The following is a 15,000-nucleotide window of genomic DNA, read 5'->3' on the forward strand; positions in this document are numbered from 1 at the left end:
GACTAATGCTGGAAGATCCAGTTATTCTGATTAAACATGATGTGCTCAATAGACATCAGCGGGGTTTGACACCATGCAAACTCTATTGGGGAGTTCCTCTGACATATAATGTGAAGCGCTTTAAGATCCCGTACGTCGGTTTAAGTCAGAGTAAATCACAGTCACGAAGCCGCAACCCCGGTAAAACGCTCTCAAATAAGCTTGTAAATTGATTATGCTGAATGGAATAAGCTGCGCTGGAGTCTTTATTTATTTATTTGGGAGACTCCAGAGAGCCGGAAGCACGTGTGCGGTTAATCCCGTCCCCGGCGGAGGGAAGCAAAGCCCTCGGAGAGTTTGATTCCATTAAAACTCAGTCTCGTTTGATGTTCATTCAGAGCTTTAATTCAGATGTAATTGTGTCTGTTCTCAGAAGTGATGAACGGCTTCTAATGAAATAAGTTAATCCATGCATTCAACCCCCAGTATAGGGTTTGTTTGCGGTCACAATATTTAATTAGTTCTGTAAGTTTAATGACTGTAGTAGTGTAGATAAAACATGCTGTGCAGAAGCTGAGGTGTGAACTGAACAAATTATAGAATTAGTTTCAAAGAAAACTAGAAGCTTGTTTCCAGCACAGAATAAAAAATCTCACAATTTTGACTTTTTTTCTCTCGATTGATGGTTTTTATCTCACAAATTGGACTGTATAAGTTTATATCTGACAATTCTGAGTAAAAAAGATATGCATGTGAAACTTTAAAATTTGTAATATGGTGCAAAAGTTCATTTATTTCAGTAATTCAACTTAAAAGGTGAAACTAATATATTATATAGACTCATTACATGCAAAGTGAGATATTTCAAGCCTTTATTTGTAATAATTTTGATGATTATGGCTTACAGTTTATGAAACCCCCAAATTTAAAGAATATTGTGAACAGGTTTTCATAAGCTGTAAGCCATAAACATCAAAATTATTACAAATAAAGGCTTGAAATATCTCACTTTGCATGTAATGAGTCTATATAATATATTAGTTTCACCTTTTAAGTTGAATTACTGAAATAAATGAACTTTTGCACCATATTCACATTTTTCCAGTTTCTCTTGTAAACTCACAACTTCAAGAAAAAAGTGAGATAAAAAGTTTTTTCATTTGTATTGGTGAAGTTTTGAAGCAGAAATACTTTTCTTGTAAAAAACCCATTCCGATAATCTCAGTTTTCTTTAAACTTGTAAATGTCATGTTGTACGGTGTGAAGATCATCTCATGCGAGCGTGTTCAACATCTCTTCATTATGAACTCTCTCTGAGCTGTTTGTCTCATTTAAAACTGGTGATCTATTTTTTTATTAAACCCCCTCAACATGAAAGATTCATTTTGTCCTCAATATTAATGTTTATTTGTTTAATGCTCGGATGAATTGCTAATGGCCTAAACATCACTAGAACAGCGTCTCAAGACTCTTTCTTCAACAAAAAAATCAGCAAATCATAATCACTTGTTTGCTCAACCACTCCATTCATGCTCCCGCCTGACTGAACATGAATCATATTTAATATAAATATTACACTGATTAGCAGATGGCTTCATATTCTTCTATATCAAGAGCTCATAATTACATAAAGTGGCTCAGTATGAGTGGTTTAGATCACTGTAATTGTTCTTTACAGCTGCTACAACTCATTGAAACAAAAAGACATGCTGTTATTTTAGTTGAGGACGTTGTCGAAAAATATTGAAATATAATTTATTAAAATACGTAATATTTAATTTATTGATTTTACTATGACTCTTTCTAAAATGTATAGAGGTGCACCATTAAGTGGAGACAATCGTCTGTCTTTATGAGTGAATCATTTATTCAAATGATTTGTTCAATGCTTTAATCAGAAACGAATCAAGTGAGTGACTCATTGAATTATTCACTGAACCGATTAGTTTAAAACGCCAATGCATTAATAACAATGGGTGAACATTACAGTAAGGTACAATACACGTACACTATGATAAATACTTTGCTTGTTACAAATGCGTGCAACATTTCAGCCATAAATATAAATGTTAGTTCGATTATGTTCATTTTCTAGCGATGTATGTTTATCAACGAGAATCAACGCTCTCTGGTTTTCATGGTGCATTGTGGGATTTTTGGGAAAGTTTCAGTGTTTCGGACTCCCTGATCAGTGCCACATAATGCATGTAATAATGCAAATGCACATAGCCTACTATATAATGCAAATGCATATACTATATAATGCAAATACACATACTATATAATGCAAATGCACATACTATAATGCAAATGCACATACTATAATGCAAATGCACATACTATAATGCAAATGCACATACTATAATGCAAATGCACATACTATATAATTTAAATGCATATAATGTATAATGCAAATACACATACTGTAATGTATATAATATATCTTTCGAATGCACATAAAGCATATAATATATAATGCAAATGCACGTAAGTAAGCAATAAGGTACGAGAGGCTGTGCTGTATCGGCTGAAGGGTGTTGTTAGGCACGACGCGACGCGGAGTAACCCCTTCAGCCCTGACTTATTCACGATACAGCACTTGCCTCTCGTACCTTATTGCTTTTATAAAACGGTTACCACACAATACAACTACTAAAGCCGAAAAATATGTATCTATGCAACTTTCATGAAGTAAAATCACTAAAAGCCTTCCTTCCGCTGGAAAAAATAGTCCCTGACCGTAAACAGCAACAGAAGTTATATACATTATTTCTCCAATAGATGGAGACAAAGACTGTGTTTATGAGCGAGTCGGTCAGCAGAGAAGACTTTTACACTGAAAGGACTCGAACTTGTGATCACAGAGAAGGAAGACACTGACAGATGATATGGGCTCGGGGAAACGGGCTCGGGGAAACCCCTTAACTGTTAAAATGACATGATATCGCAGCGGACATTCAAACGGATTTATATTATTATGAATATAGGACTGACCTGAAGGAAAATGCTATTCTACAGTAAATGCAGGTACACTCACTTACTCGATCTTAAGTTGCTAAGAGCGGTTGCTAGGGGTGTTGTGTAGTGATACATAGAGCCGGTGGGTGAAGCGGTCATAGCCGTGTTTTATCGTGAATCAAACACAGCTATTGACCAATCAGAATCAAGGATGGGAACTAACCGTTTTATAATAACTCTCCAAATGCACATAATGCGTATTAATAATAATATATAATCCAAACGCATATCATATATAATATAAATGCACATATTGCATGTAATATAATGTAAATGCACATAATGCAATGCAAATGCACATTTGCATGAACTAAGCTGATTGAGACGCACACAATGTGTTTTATAAACGAGTAATGCATATTCAGAAAGGAATTAAGTTTTTATGAGTGAGTCATTAAACAATGAAACTTGTTTATTTTGTTTGACGGAGCAAAAACAGACAAACTAACTGGAAATATTGTGCCTAAAAAAATTATACTTTATGTTAACATTTTGTTTATTGAACTGTTGTTTGAAAGCATTGTAAAATAGCTGTAATCCACTGCTGTACTGGGAATCATCATAAATGCCGGGGATGAAGCCATGAAGGGAAAATAAATCACATCATTTATGATTGTAAAATAAGTTGATGTAATAATTGTTTACATTATTAACTCAGTGTTTGAGTAACTGACACTCACAGGGATTTTACCAGGGTATTATGTGAAGCTCAGTTCCTCACACTGTGGTAAACCCCTGTGAAGCGTGTGTTTGACTGTTCGGGAGATGTAGGGAATTATGAGCACACACACACACACACACACACACACACACACACACACACACACACACACACACACACACACACACACACACACACACACACACACACACACACACACACACACACACACACACACACACACACACGACTGATTTCCATTGTGAGCTCCTCTGGTTTTCTGAGTGTTGCATCATCTCTCTTCTACTCCAGAGGATCTTTCAGGGGTTTTAATGTTTATTTTTGATGGATAAATCCGTCTACAGCAAAGCTGAGTGTAAAGAGAGTCTGTGAGGTTTGACTAATGAAGCATCACTGCAGCTTATTCATATCAATAATTCAGATGGAGTTGCAAACAGTAACTGTACGGTTGAGTCTGTGCACGCTTTGTGTTGAGCAACAAAGCTTGACAGACCTTTAGCCAGGTTATTTTATTATCATTAATATACTATTATATTTTTGTTGATATTTTTGAATTTTATATTTAGTTTTATAATTTGTATATATTTTTTTTAAAATAGGCCTATGTCTATATAGTTTTAATTAAGTTTTATTTTAGTACTTCAAGTTAAACAAAATGAAAATGAATTAAAAAAAAAAAACATATATTAGGGCCCTATGAAAATTCCATTTTCCAAAATTCCAAATTCCATTTTTTTTCTGTTAAAATTGTTCTGGATTTTTTTTGACGCCATTTTAATTGTTAAATTAAAATTTTGTATTTAAAAAGCATGTCTAATTAATTGAAATCATGAAACTTATACAATTTAACAACAATTAAATTTTTTAACAAAAAATTCATTTATAAGACTTCTTTGTTTTCTGTTTTAAGTTTTCTGGATTCCATTTTAATGGTTTAATGTCAATAAATCAAAAATCATGTGTAATTAATTAAATTCTTAAAAACAGCAAAATGTATAATATTTTTAGGGCCCTACATTTTTTTTTTCAACTAAAAAAAAATATATTATTAGTATTAGTCAATGATAATAACTCTGCTCTAAGTTTCTTTTGTTTGTCAAAGGATGAAAAAAACGAAAAATTAAATTGCTAATATGGAGTAAAATCACTTTTATTCACAGTAAAAATTGCATAAAGTTCTCGATCGTTGAAGGTCTTGAAGCTCCTTAAATTATAAATTAAATTCTAGTAATCAAACAGCAAATTTGAAAGAATTGGAATCATGAAACTTATACATTTTAACAAAAATGTATTGCAATTTTAACAAAAAAAAAAACTTTTAGGGCTCTATGAAATATTTGTTTCCCCTCAAATTCTGTTTTAGTGAGTAAAGTCACTTTTATTCACAGTAAAATTGCGCGGCGTGTCATAAGTTCTGGATGGTTGCAGGTCTCGAAGCTCCTGGTCCATCAGTGCCTCACGTTCCTGACCTCTTGTTCTCCTCATCTCTTCTTCCAGAACATTCCTCAGCTGCCGTGTGGAAAAGCGCTTTACAGTTACGAGGGCAAAGAACCGGGCGACCTGAAGTTCAGCAAAGGTGACATCATCATCCTGCGACGGAAGGTGGACGAGAACTGGTTCCACGGGGAGCTGAACGGGAGCCACGGGTTCCTGCCGGCGAGTTATATCCAGTGTATCCGGCCGCTGTCCCAGACGCCGCCGCAGGGAAAAGCTCTCTACGACTTCCAGGTCAAAGACAAAGACCAGGACAAAGACTGTCTGACCTTCAGTAAGGTGCGGCGCTTGTGTGTGTGTGTGTGTGTGTGTGTGTGTGTGTGTGTGTGAGTGAGTGAGTGAGTGTGTGAGTGAGTGAGTGAGTGAGTGAGTGAGTGAGCCAGTGAGCGAGTGAGTGAGTGAGTGAGTGAGTGAGTGAGTGAGTGAGTGTGTGAGTGTGAGTGAGTGAGTGTGAGTGAGTGAGTGAGTGAGAGTGAGTGTGTGTGTGAGTGAGTGTGTGAGTGAGAGTGTGAGTGAGTGTGTGAGTGAGAGTGTGAGTGAGAGTGTGAGTGAGTGTGTGAGTGAGAGTGTGAGTGTGTGAGTGAGTGTGTGAGTGAGTGAGTGTGTGAGTGAGTGTGTGAGTGAGTGTGTGAGTGAGTGAGTGTGTGAGTGAGTGTGTGAGTGAGTGAGTGTGTGAGTGAGTGTGTGAGTGAGTAAGTGTGTGAGTGAGTGAGTGAGTGAGTGAGTGTGTGAGTGAGAGTGTGAGTGAGTGAGTGTGTGAGTGAGTGAGTGTGTGAGTGAGTGAGTGTGTGAGTGAGAGTGTGAGTGAGTGAGTGTGTGAGTGAGTGAGTGTGTGAGTGAGTGAGTGAGTGAGAGTGTGAGTGAGTGAGAGTGTGAGTGAGTGTGTGAGTGAGAGTGTGAGTGAGTGAGTGAGTGAGTGAGTGAGTGTGTGAGTGAGTGAGTGTGTGAGTGAGAGTGTGTGAGTGAGTGAGTGTGTGTGTGAGTGAGTGTGAGTGAGTGAGTGAGTGAGTGAGTGAGTGAGTGTGTGAGTGAGTGTGTGAGTGAGTGTGTGAGTGAGAGTGTGAGTGAGTGAGTGTGTGAGTGAGTGTGTGAGTGAGAGTGTGAGTGAGTGAGTGAGTGAGTGAGTGAGTGAGTGTGTGAGTGAGTGAGTGAGTGAGTGAGAGTGTGTGAGTGAGTGAGTGTGTGAGTGAGTGAGTGAGTGAGTGTGTGAGTGAGAGTGTGAGTGTGAGTGAGTGAGAGTGTGAGTGAGTGTGTGAGTGAGTGTGTGAGTGAGAGTGTGAGTGAGTGAGTGAGTGAGTGAGTGAGTGTGTGAGTGAGTGAGTGTGTGAGTGAGAGTGTGTGAGTGAGTGAGTGTGTGTGTGAGTGAGTGTGAGTGAGTGAGTGAGTGAGTGAGTGAGTGAGTGTGTGAGTGAGTGTGTGAGTGAGTGTGTGAGTGAGAGTGTGAGTGAGTGAGTGAGTGAGTGAGTGTGTGAGTGAGTGAGTGTGTGAGTGAGAGTGTGAGTGAGTGAGTGTGTGAGTGAGTGAGTGACTGAGTGAGAGTGTGAGTGTGTGAGTGAGTGTGTGAGTGAGTGTGTGAGTGAGAGTGTGAGTGTGTGAGTGAGAGTGTGAGTGAGTGTGTGAGTGAGTGTGTGAGTGAGAGTGTGAGTGTGTGAGTGAGTGAGTGTGTGAGTGAGAGTGTGAGTGAGTGAGTGAGTGTGTGAGTGAGTGTGTGTGTGAGTGAGAGTGTGAGTGAGTGAGTGAGTGAGTGAGTGAGTGAGTGAGTGAGTGAGTGTGTGAGTGAGTGTGTGTGTGAGTGAGAGTGTGAGTGTGTGAGTGAGTGTGTGTGTGAGTGAGAGTGTGAGTGAGTGAGTGAGTGAGTGAGTGAGAGTGTGAGTGAGTGAGTGAGTGTGTGAGTGAGTGTGTGTGTGAGTGAGAGTGTGAGTGAGTGAGTGAGAGTGTGAGTGAGTGAGTGTGTGAGTGAGTGAGTGAGTGAGTGAGTGAGTGTGTGTGTGAGTGAGTGAGTGAGTGTGAGTGAGTGAGTGTGTGAGTGAGAGTGTGAGTGAGTGTGTGAGTGAGTGAGTGAGTGTGTTGAGTGAGTGAGTGAGTGAGTGTGTGAGTGAGTGTGTGTGTGTGTGAGTGAGTGTGTGAGTGTGAGTGTGAGTGTGAGTGTGAGTGTGAGTGAGTGAGTGAGTGAGTGAGTGAGTGAGTGAGTGAGTGTGAGTGTGAGTGAGCGAGCGAGTGAGTGTGTGTGAGCGAGCGAGTGAGTGTGTGTGAGCGAGCGAGCGAGTGAGTGAGTGAGTGAGTGAGTGAGAGAGAGTGAGTGTGTGTGAGCGAGCGAGTGAGTGTGTGTGAGCGAGCGAGCGAGTGAGTGAGTGAGTGAGTGAGTGAGTGAGTGTGAGTGAGCGAGCGAGTGAGTGTGTGAGTGAGTGAGTGAAAAATCAAAATCAAAATTATTTTTGTGAAATAAGATTTTAGCCATATCACCTGCCCGTATTTTGGTCTCCATTTGACTTGTATTGAATAGACAAAAGTTTTCCCGGAGTATCTTCTCTGATGTTCCATAGAAGAAGGAAGTCACACAGGTTTGGTGACAGAATGATGATGTGTGTGTGTGAACTTTTCACGTCAATGCCTGGAAGTGAAATAAAAGCGGCAGTCGTCTTTTCCTCGTCTCGTTCTCTCTTCTGTATGTTCCTCACATCGACTGTCAGTCGCAGCTGCGGTGTGTGTGTGTGTGTGTGTGTGTGTGTGTGTGTTCTGTGGCTTCAGCATCTCGATGACAAACAGCCTCTTTACTCCAGGAGTCAGTCGAGACGGAAACGGAAAGATGTGTCCTGAAAATCAGACACACACACACACAAACACACACACACACACACACACACACACACACACACACACACACACGCCTTTCACGAGAAGAAAGGCATCGGAAGATGCGCTGAGCGGCTGATGAGGGTCTGCATACTAAAACACTCATTAATACACACTTGATTGAGTCTGTGGTTTGAAACTTGATATGAATAAAATGATCTTTATGAGGTCAGTTGCTGTGGCTTCTGTATGATACAGATATTAAAGCATTAATGTGTGTGATATTCAGATTTGTCAGTTTCTGTCATTCAGTCATTGGTAGTTTGATTGATGGTTCAACTGTTTTTGAACTGAAATTAATCAACTTTTAAGCTGAATAATGACACTATTGTCGTCTGTAGAGATGAAATCAAATTAGTTTGAACTTTATGACTAAAAAAGTCATAATTATGGCATAAAAAGTCAAACTTAAAACAAGTCATAATGACACAGAAAGTCATAATATTGACTTTTTATCTTATAACTATGACTTTGTATGTCATAGTTATGACATGTCAATTATTTCATAGTATGTCATAATTTATAAAATGCAAAAAGTCACAATTATGAAAAAGTTGAAATTGTGACATTATTGCCTCTGCTGAACAAAATATATTTTGAAGAATGTTAAAAACAGTTTTGGTTCCCATAAATGATATGTGTGATTTTCTGTTTGTGTTTATTATGTGAACCTCTAATGATTTAACAGTAAACGCTGTCATAATTTCAACCTTTTATCTCATAAATATCTTAGGAATTTTGACTTTTTAACCTCATAATTATGACTTATGTCATAATTAGGAGGTAGTGTGTCATAATTTAAACTTATAAATGACAATATGTCATAATTTTTTACTTTTAATCTCAAAATGATTACATCATAATTAGGATTTAGTATGTCATACTTTTTATCTCATTATGACTTGTCATAATTTTGACTTTTATCTCATGATTATGACTTAGTATGTTATAATTTTGACTTTTTATGTCATAATTAAGATTTACCCAAGCATGATTTTTGTCTTATGTTGTGGAAATGTGTCAGTGAGATCATACTGATGATATACCTGAGAGTGTTTGTGTAGGGCAGGTGTTGTGATGTGAGGCATGCTGGGAGATGATCTTCCCGTTCACATATTCTATTTCATTTCTCATTCTGTTGTAAATATGAAAATTAAACTTAACTTTACATCAGGATGTGGTTCATAAGGATGTGGTTCATAAGGATGTGTCCTTCTCTCTCGCAGGACGAGGTTCTGACCGTGATCCGGAGAGTGGACGATAACTGGGCAGAAGGCATGCTGGGAGATAAGATTGGGATTTTTCCTATCCTATACGTCGAGGTAAGTGTATTAAAGCCTGTCGGGGGGGTATATTGTCCTTTTCACAAGATGTAAAATAAGTATCTGATGTCCCCAGAGTGTGTGTGTGAAGTTTTAGCTCAAAATACCCCACAGATACTTTTATATGTTAAAATTGTCACTTTTTGAGGCTGAGCAAAAACACACTGTTTTGTGTCTGTCCCTTTAAATGCAAATGAGCTGCTGCTCCAAGCACAGGGGGCGGAGCTACAAGAGCGTTTGTGTGTGTGTGTGTGTGTGTGTGTGACTCAAGAAGAAGTGACAACATGTAGAAGAACAGGAAATTTCTGAATGGTTAGTTGATGAATTTATGAAGCTTATGTGTAGTTATCTTCTAGTCATTGATTAGCATATTCTGTCATGATAATCTATAAATCGTGTTCCGGGGGCGGGGTTTATGTAAATTCTAGGGTTGGTGATGTCACTAACGGGAGGAATGTCGTGTAGTTCCTGCCAGCCGTTTGTTGTAGTCCTTAAAAAACTATTTCTTTAAAACACAAGTCACCTGTGCTGGTGTGATGAGTGATGCATTATGGGTAATGCGTGTGGATTTTGAGCATGATTAGAGAGGAGAGAGTTTTGATCTCAGATGTCCTGATGTCCTCCCACAGTTATTCATGAATTCAACACTTTATTCTGATAAACACGCGGTCTGTGTGACGCACATGAGAAACGAGAACGGTCATAAATATCATTTTTGTGAGAAATATATCATGGCATGATTTCTTTCATGATCTTATCGTGATTCTGAGCAGTGCATACACATTTCCTTATTTTAAAATACAGCCTTACAAGGGAACAAAACAAAAGAAATTAAATGTATTTGATTTAATTAGGCTGACTGACTGACACGAGCGAGTCCTCACTCCTCCTGTGTTTCTGGCTCCTGGCGGCGCGTGTGAGTGATGGACGTGTCCGAGCGCAGGAACTCGATCTTCTGCTCCCGACATCACCAGATGAAAATGGGAAAATAAATGATGTTTATCTTTCTCGACTCCGAGCTGATTTAAAGTCTGTCCTCGTGAGCTCAGTCCCGACCCGGCTCTGGTGCTGATGATGTCATCCAGTGTCCTGATCCGAGAAGTTCTCATTGCTGTTCGTGTGTTCACCGCAGGGAATGCTGGGATATATGCACTCGGTGAATTACTGGATCAACCGACTACATGATACTACATCAATCTTCAACCAAGAGAACAAATGCGTAAAATAAGAATATGAAGCCTATTTTTAGAAATAATTAAATTATAAAAAATTATCATGTTGTTCATTTTTGTGACAATTAAGTAACATTTATCCCTCAAAAAATTATTGAATATTTATATAGTTTTAACCTCTTAAGATTCAAGACCATTTTTTGGGATTTCTGCCTGGATTTGCATACCCAAATTGAAAAGCTTACCATTTCAACATAGTTTTGTCAAAATGGACAATTTCGATGTAATTTTACAGGAAACCCTTTTAAGTTTCATAAAACAGTGTTAAAAGCGATAAACATTTAAGTATATGCTGTCTGAGTTGTAATAAAAAAGAAAAAAAGAGGCGCTTTTAATTTTTTTATTTTATATTCATTTTTGAAAGTGTATAACTCAGGCCCTGTGGGCTCTAGGGCCATGCAGACAGTTATGGCTGTTTCCTCTAGATGCCAGCAAACACTGGAAACAAGATTTTTTTCTGTATAATAAAAAATTAAAAAAAAAATTTGTCACCACACCAGTGTGTTGCATCACCAGAGTACCTCCTGGAGATATGATGCTATGATCGCAGTTCATTCGAAAAGGATTTTATTACCAATAAAAGCTCACAGAAACTTGGAAATGGTCTCATTTGAAAGATAACATCCTAAGCTAAAAGGTTATATAGATTGTGTGGTGGTTTGTGGCTGATTGAAGCTGGAATGTAATACTTTTCACTGTTATGTCAGTTTGATCCTATTTCACTGCGTGATTCTTTTGAAGATTATTCGATCTTTGATTTTCTCACAATGAAATAAACTACATCACCAAATTCCTTAGAATGAGACCTTTCTTGTGATATATGACTTGACTGTTTTGTGAAATATATAAATAATTTGTTTTTCATATAAATGTTTCTACGCAATCATAAAGAAGATATTTTTGTCTGGGACCAATGCATATTTAAGCTAATATTTAATTTAATATGTATCATAAAAACAAAAGTGATGGTATTGTAAAGTTTAGATTCTAAGCTTTCAAATGATACCATGAATTGGGTGATACCATATAGTGAAGCCTATAAAAAGAACGTACGCACATTTTAACGAAGATTTTCGCTCCCGCCGGCGGGTGCACGGATTAAATTGAATTAACGTTGTATATTATTGTTGTATATATGAATACAATAGGCCTAATGATATATTATTATTATTATGTAGATATAAAATATAATTTAAATATAATTAAATATGTAAGTATATATATATATATATATATATATATATATATATATATATATATATATATTATTTTGACTATATATAATATATATATTTTTTAGATTATATTTACATCTATAGTCAAAATAATATATTATTAATATATTATATTATTATTAATAATGACATATAATAATGTCATATGTATATATATATATAACACATCATTATTATCTATAATTTTGTAATTAATATACTATACTATATACTATATATTTTTGTATTAATATATTATTTTTATTATATAATATAACATTGTCATATATTATTGTTATTATATAATTATATATTATTATTAATAATGTTAATAATATAATGTTTTGACTATACATATATTGTTTTTATATCATGTTCATATTTATATAGTCAAATAATATATTCATAATTATAAATTAATATTATTATTTTATTTAATTCTTTTGATGTTCTTGCCAGTTTTAGTGATGAAAATGTGTCTATCTGCAAACGCTAATTTAAACAATGAACACAGCATGATGAGAGATTACTCTGTTTCCCTGTGTAAAGCTTTGGGTTCAAGAAAAGCGCAATATAAATAAAATGTATTATTATTTTTAGTATTATTACTGTGGTGAGATCATGGCGAAGAGGAGAGACTCTCAGAGTCACAGCTTCATAAAACACACACACACACACACACACACACACACACACACACACACACACACACACACACACACACACACACACACACACACACACACACACACACACACACACACACACACACACACACACACACACACACACACACACACACACACACTCTCTTTCTCTCTCACACACACACTAATACTCACATACATGCATACATACATACCCACTATCCTTTTCACACACACACACACACACACACACACACACACACACACACACACACACACACACACACACACACACACACACACACACACACACACACACACACACACACACACACACACACACACTCTCTTTCTCTCTCACACACACACTAATACTCACATACATGCATACATACATACCCACTATCTCTCTCTCTCTCTCACACACACACACACACACACTCTCTCTTTCTCTCTCTCACACACACACACACACACACACACACACACACACACACACACACACACACACACACACTAAGTAATACACACATACATACATACATACATACATACTCTCTCTCTCTCTCTCTCTCACACACACACACACACACACACACACTCTCTCTTTATCACGCACACTAAGTAATACACACATACATACACCCTCTCTCTCTCTCTCTTTCTCTCTCTCTCTCTCACACACACACACACACAGACACACACTAATACACAATACATACCCACCCTCTCTCTCTCTCTCTCTCTCTCTCTCTCTCACACACACACACACACACGTTAAAACACACTAGATATAAATAGTTGTTGATAGCGCAGCTTTATTCCCTCAGATCGTGAGTTATTTCTGTGCGGGTCTGACAGCGTGTCATTATTCTCACACACACTCTCACATACTCTCGCTGCTTGTGATTTTCTTTTGTCATCTTCGCGTGGCATAATTACTCTGCATGATGATGGGCTCTATTATTGGCACAATTAGCCAGCAACCGGAAGGCGTCTAAACTCCTCACGGCCCAGCGAGAGCTTGACGTGCAGTATACAGTATATTAACCACATTCACCACTCGAGGTTTGAAAGTTTCATGACCGCATTAATGAGATCCTGCGCGCCGGGATCCTAATGAACCGTCACGTGACCCGTCGGGATCTTAATGAACCGTCACGTGACCCGTCTGGATCCTAATGAACCGCCATGTGACCCGTCGGGATCTTAATGAACCGTCACGTGACCCGTCTGGATCCTAATGAACCGCCATGTGACCCGTCGGGATCTTAATGAACCGTCACGTGACCCGTCTGGATCCTAATGAACCGTCACGTGACCCGTCGGGATCTTAATGAACCGTCACGTGACCCGTCGGGGTCTTAATGAACCGCCCTGTGACCCGTCGGGATCTTAATGAACCGTCACGTGACCCGTCGGGATCTTAATGAATCGCCCTGTGACCCGTCGGGATCTTAATGAACCGTCACGTGACCCGTCAGGATCTTAAGGAACCGTCACGTGACCCGTCAGGATCTTAATGAACCGTCACGTGACCCGTCAGGATCTTAATGAACCGTCACGTGACCCGTCGGGATCCTAATGAACCGCCACGTGACCCGTCGGGATCCTAATGAACCGTCACGTGACCCGTCGGGATCCTAATGAACCGCCACGTGACCCGTCGGGATCTTAATGAACCGCCACATGACCCGTCAGGATCTTAATGAACCGCCACGTGACCCGTCAGGATCTTAATGAACCGTCACGTGACCCGTCGGGATCTTAATGAGCCGCCACGTGACCCGTCAGGATCTTAATGAACCGCCACGTGACCCGTCAGTATATTAATGAACCGCCACGTGACCCGTCAGGATCTTAATGAACCGCCACGTGACCCGTCGGGATCTTAATGAGCCGCCACGTGACCCGTCAGGATCTTAATGAACCGCCACGTGACCCGTCAGGATCTTAATGAACCGCCACGTGACCCGTCGGGATCTTAATGAGCCGCCACGTGACCCGTCAGGATCTTAATGAACCGCCACGTGACCCGTCAGGATCTTAATGAACCGCCACGTGACCCATCGGGATCTTAATGAACCGTCACGTGACCCATCGGGATCTTAATGAACCGCCACGTGACCCGTCGGGATGTTAATGAACCGCCACGTGACCCGTCAGGATCTTAATGAACCGTCACGTGACCCGTCAGGATCTTAAGGAACCGTCACGTGACCCGTCGGGATGTTTATGAACCGCCACGTGACCCGTCGGGATCTTAATGAACCGTCACGTGACCCGTCAGGATCTTAAGGAACCGTCACGTGACCCATCGGGATCTTAATGAGCCGCCACGTGACCCGTCAGGATCTTAATGAACCGCCACGTGACCCGTCGGGATCTTAATGAGCCGCCACGTGACCCGTCAGGATCTTAACGAACCGCCACGTGACCCGTCAGGATCTTAATGAACCGCCACGTGACCCGTCAGGATATTAATGAACCGCCACATGACCCGTCAGGATATTAATGAACCGTCACGTGACCCGTCAGGATCTTAATGAACCGCCACGT

General features: G+C 39.2%; 1 protein-coding gene across 5 annotated transcripts in view; it reads left to right on the forward strand.

The window, feature by feature from the left end:
• LOC307002253 (E3 ubiquitin-protein ligase SH3RF3-like) overlaps positions 1-15,000 on the forward strand; it is a 140,486-nt gene that overhangs the window by 74,653 nt on the left and 50,833 nt on the right. For 4 of the 5 annotated variants that reach the window (XR_013798442.1, XR_013798443.1, XR_013798444.1 and 1 more), the window contains exons 2-3: positions 5,177-5,452; positions 9,253-9,348. Coding sequence is in view for 2 of the 5 variants with exons in the window: in XM_079619672.1 (XP_079475798.1) it covers positions 5,177-5,452; positions 9,253-9,348 (372 nt within the window). In the remaining 3 variants the exon portion in view is untranslated. Of the gene's footprint in view, positions 1-2,870; positions 3,007-5,176; positions 5,453-9,252; positions 9,349-15,000 lie in introns of those variants that run through there. The other variant, XM_079619673.1, reaches the window with a different exon arrangement.

This window comes from Phoxinus phoxinus (assembly GCF_949152265.1).
Source record: "Phoxinus phoxinus genome assembly, chromosome: 7".
Taxonomy (NCBI): domain Eukaryota; kingdom Metazoa; phylum Chordata; class Actinopteri; order Cypriniformes; family Leuciscidae; genus Phoxinus; species Phoxinus phoxinus.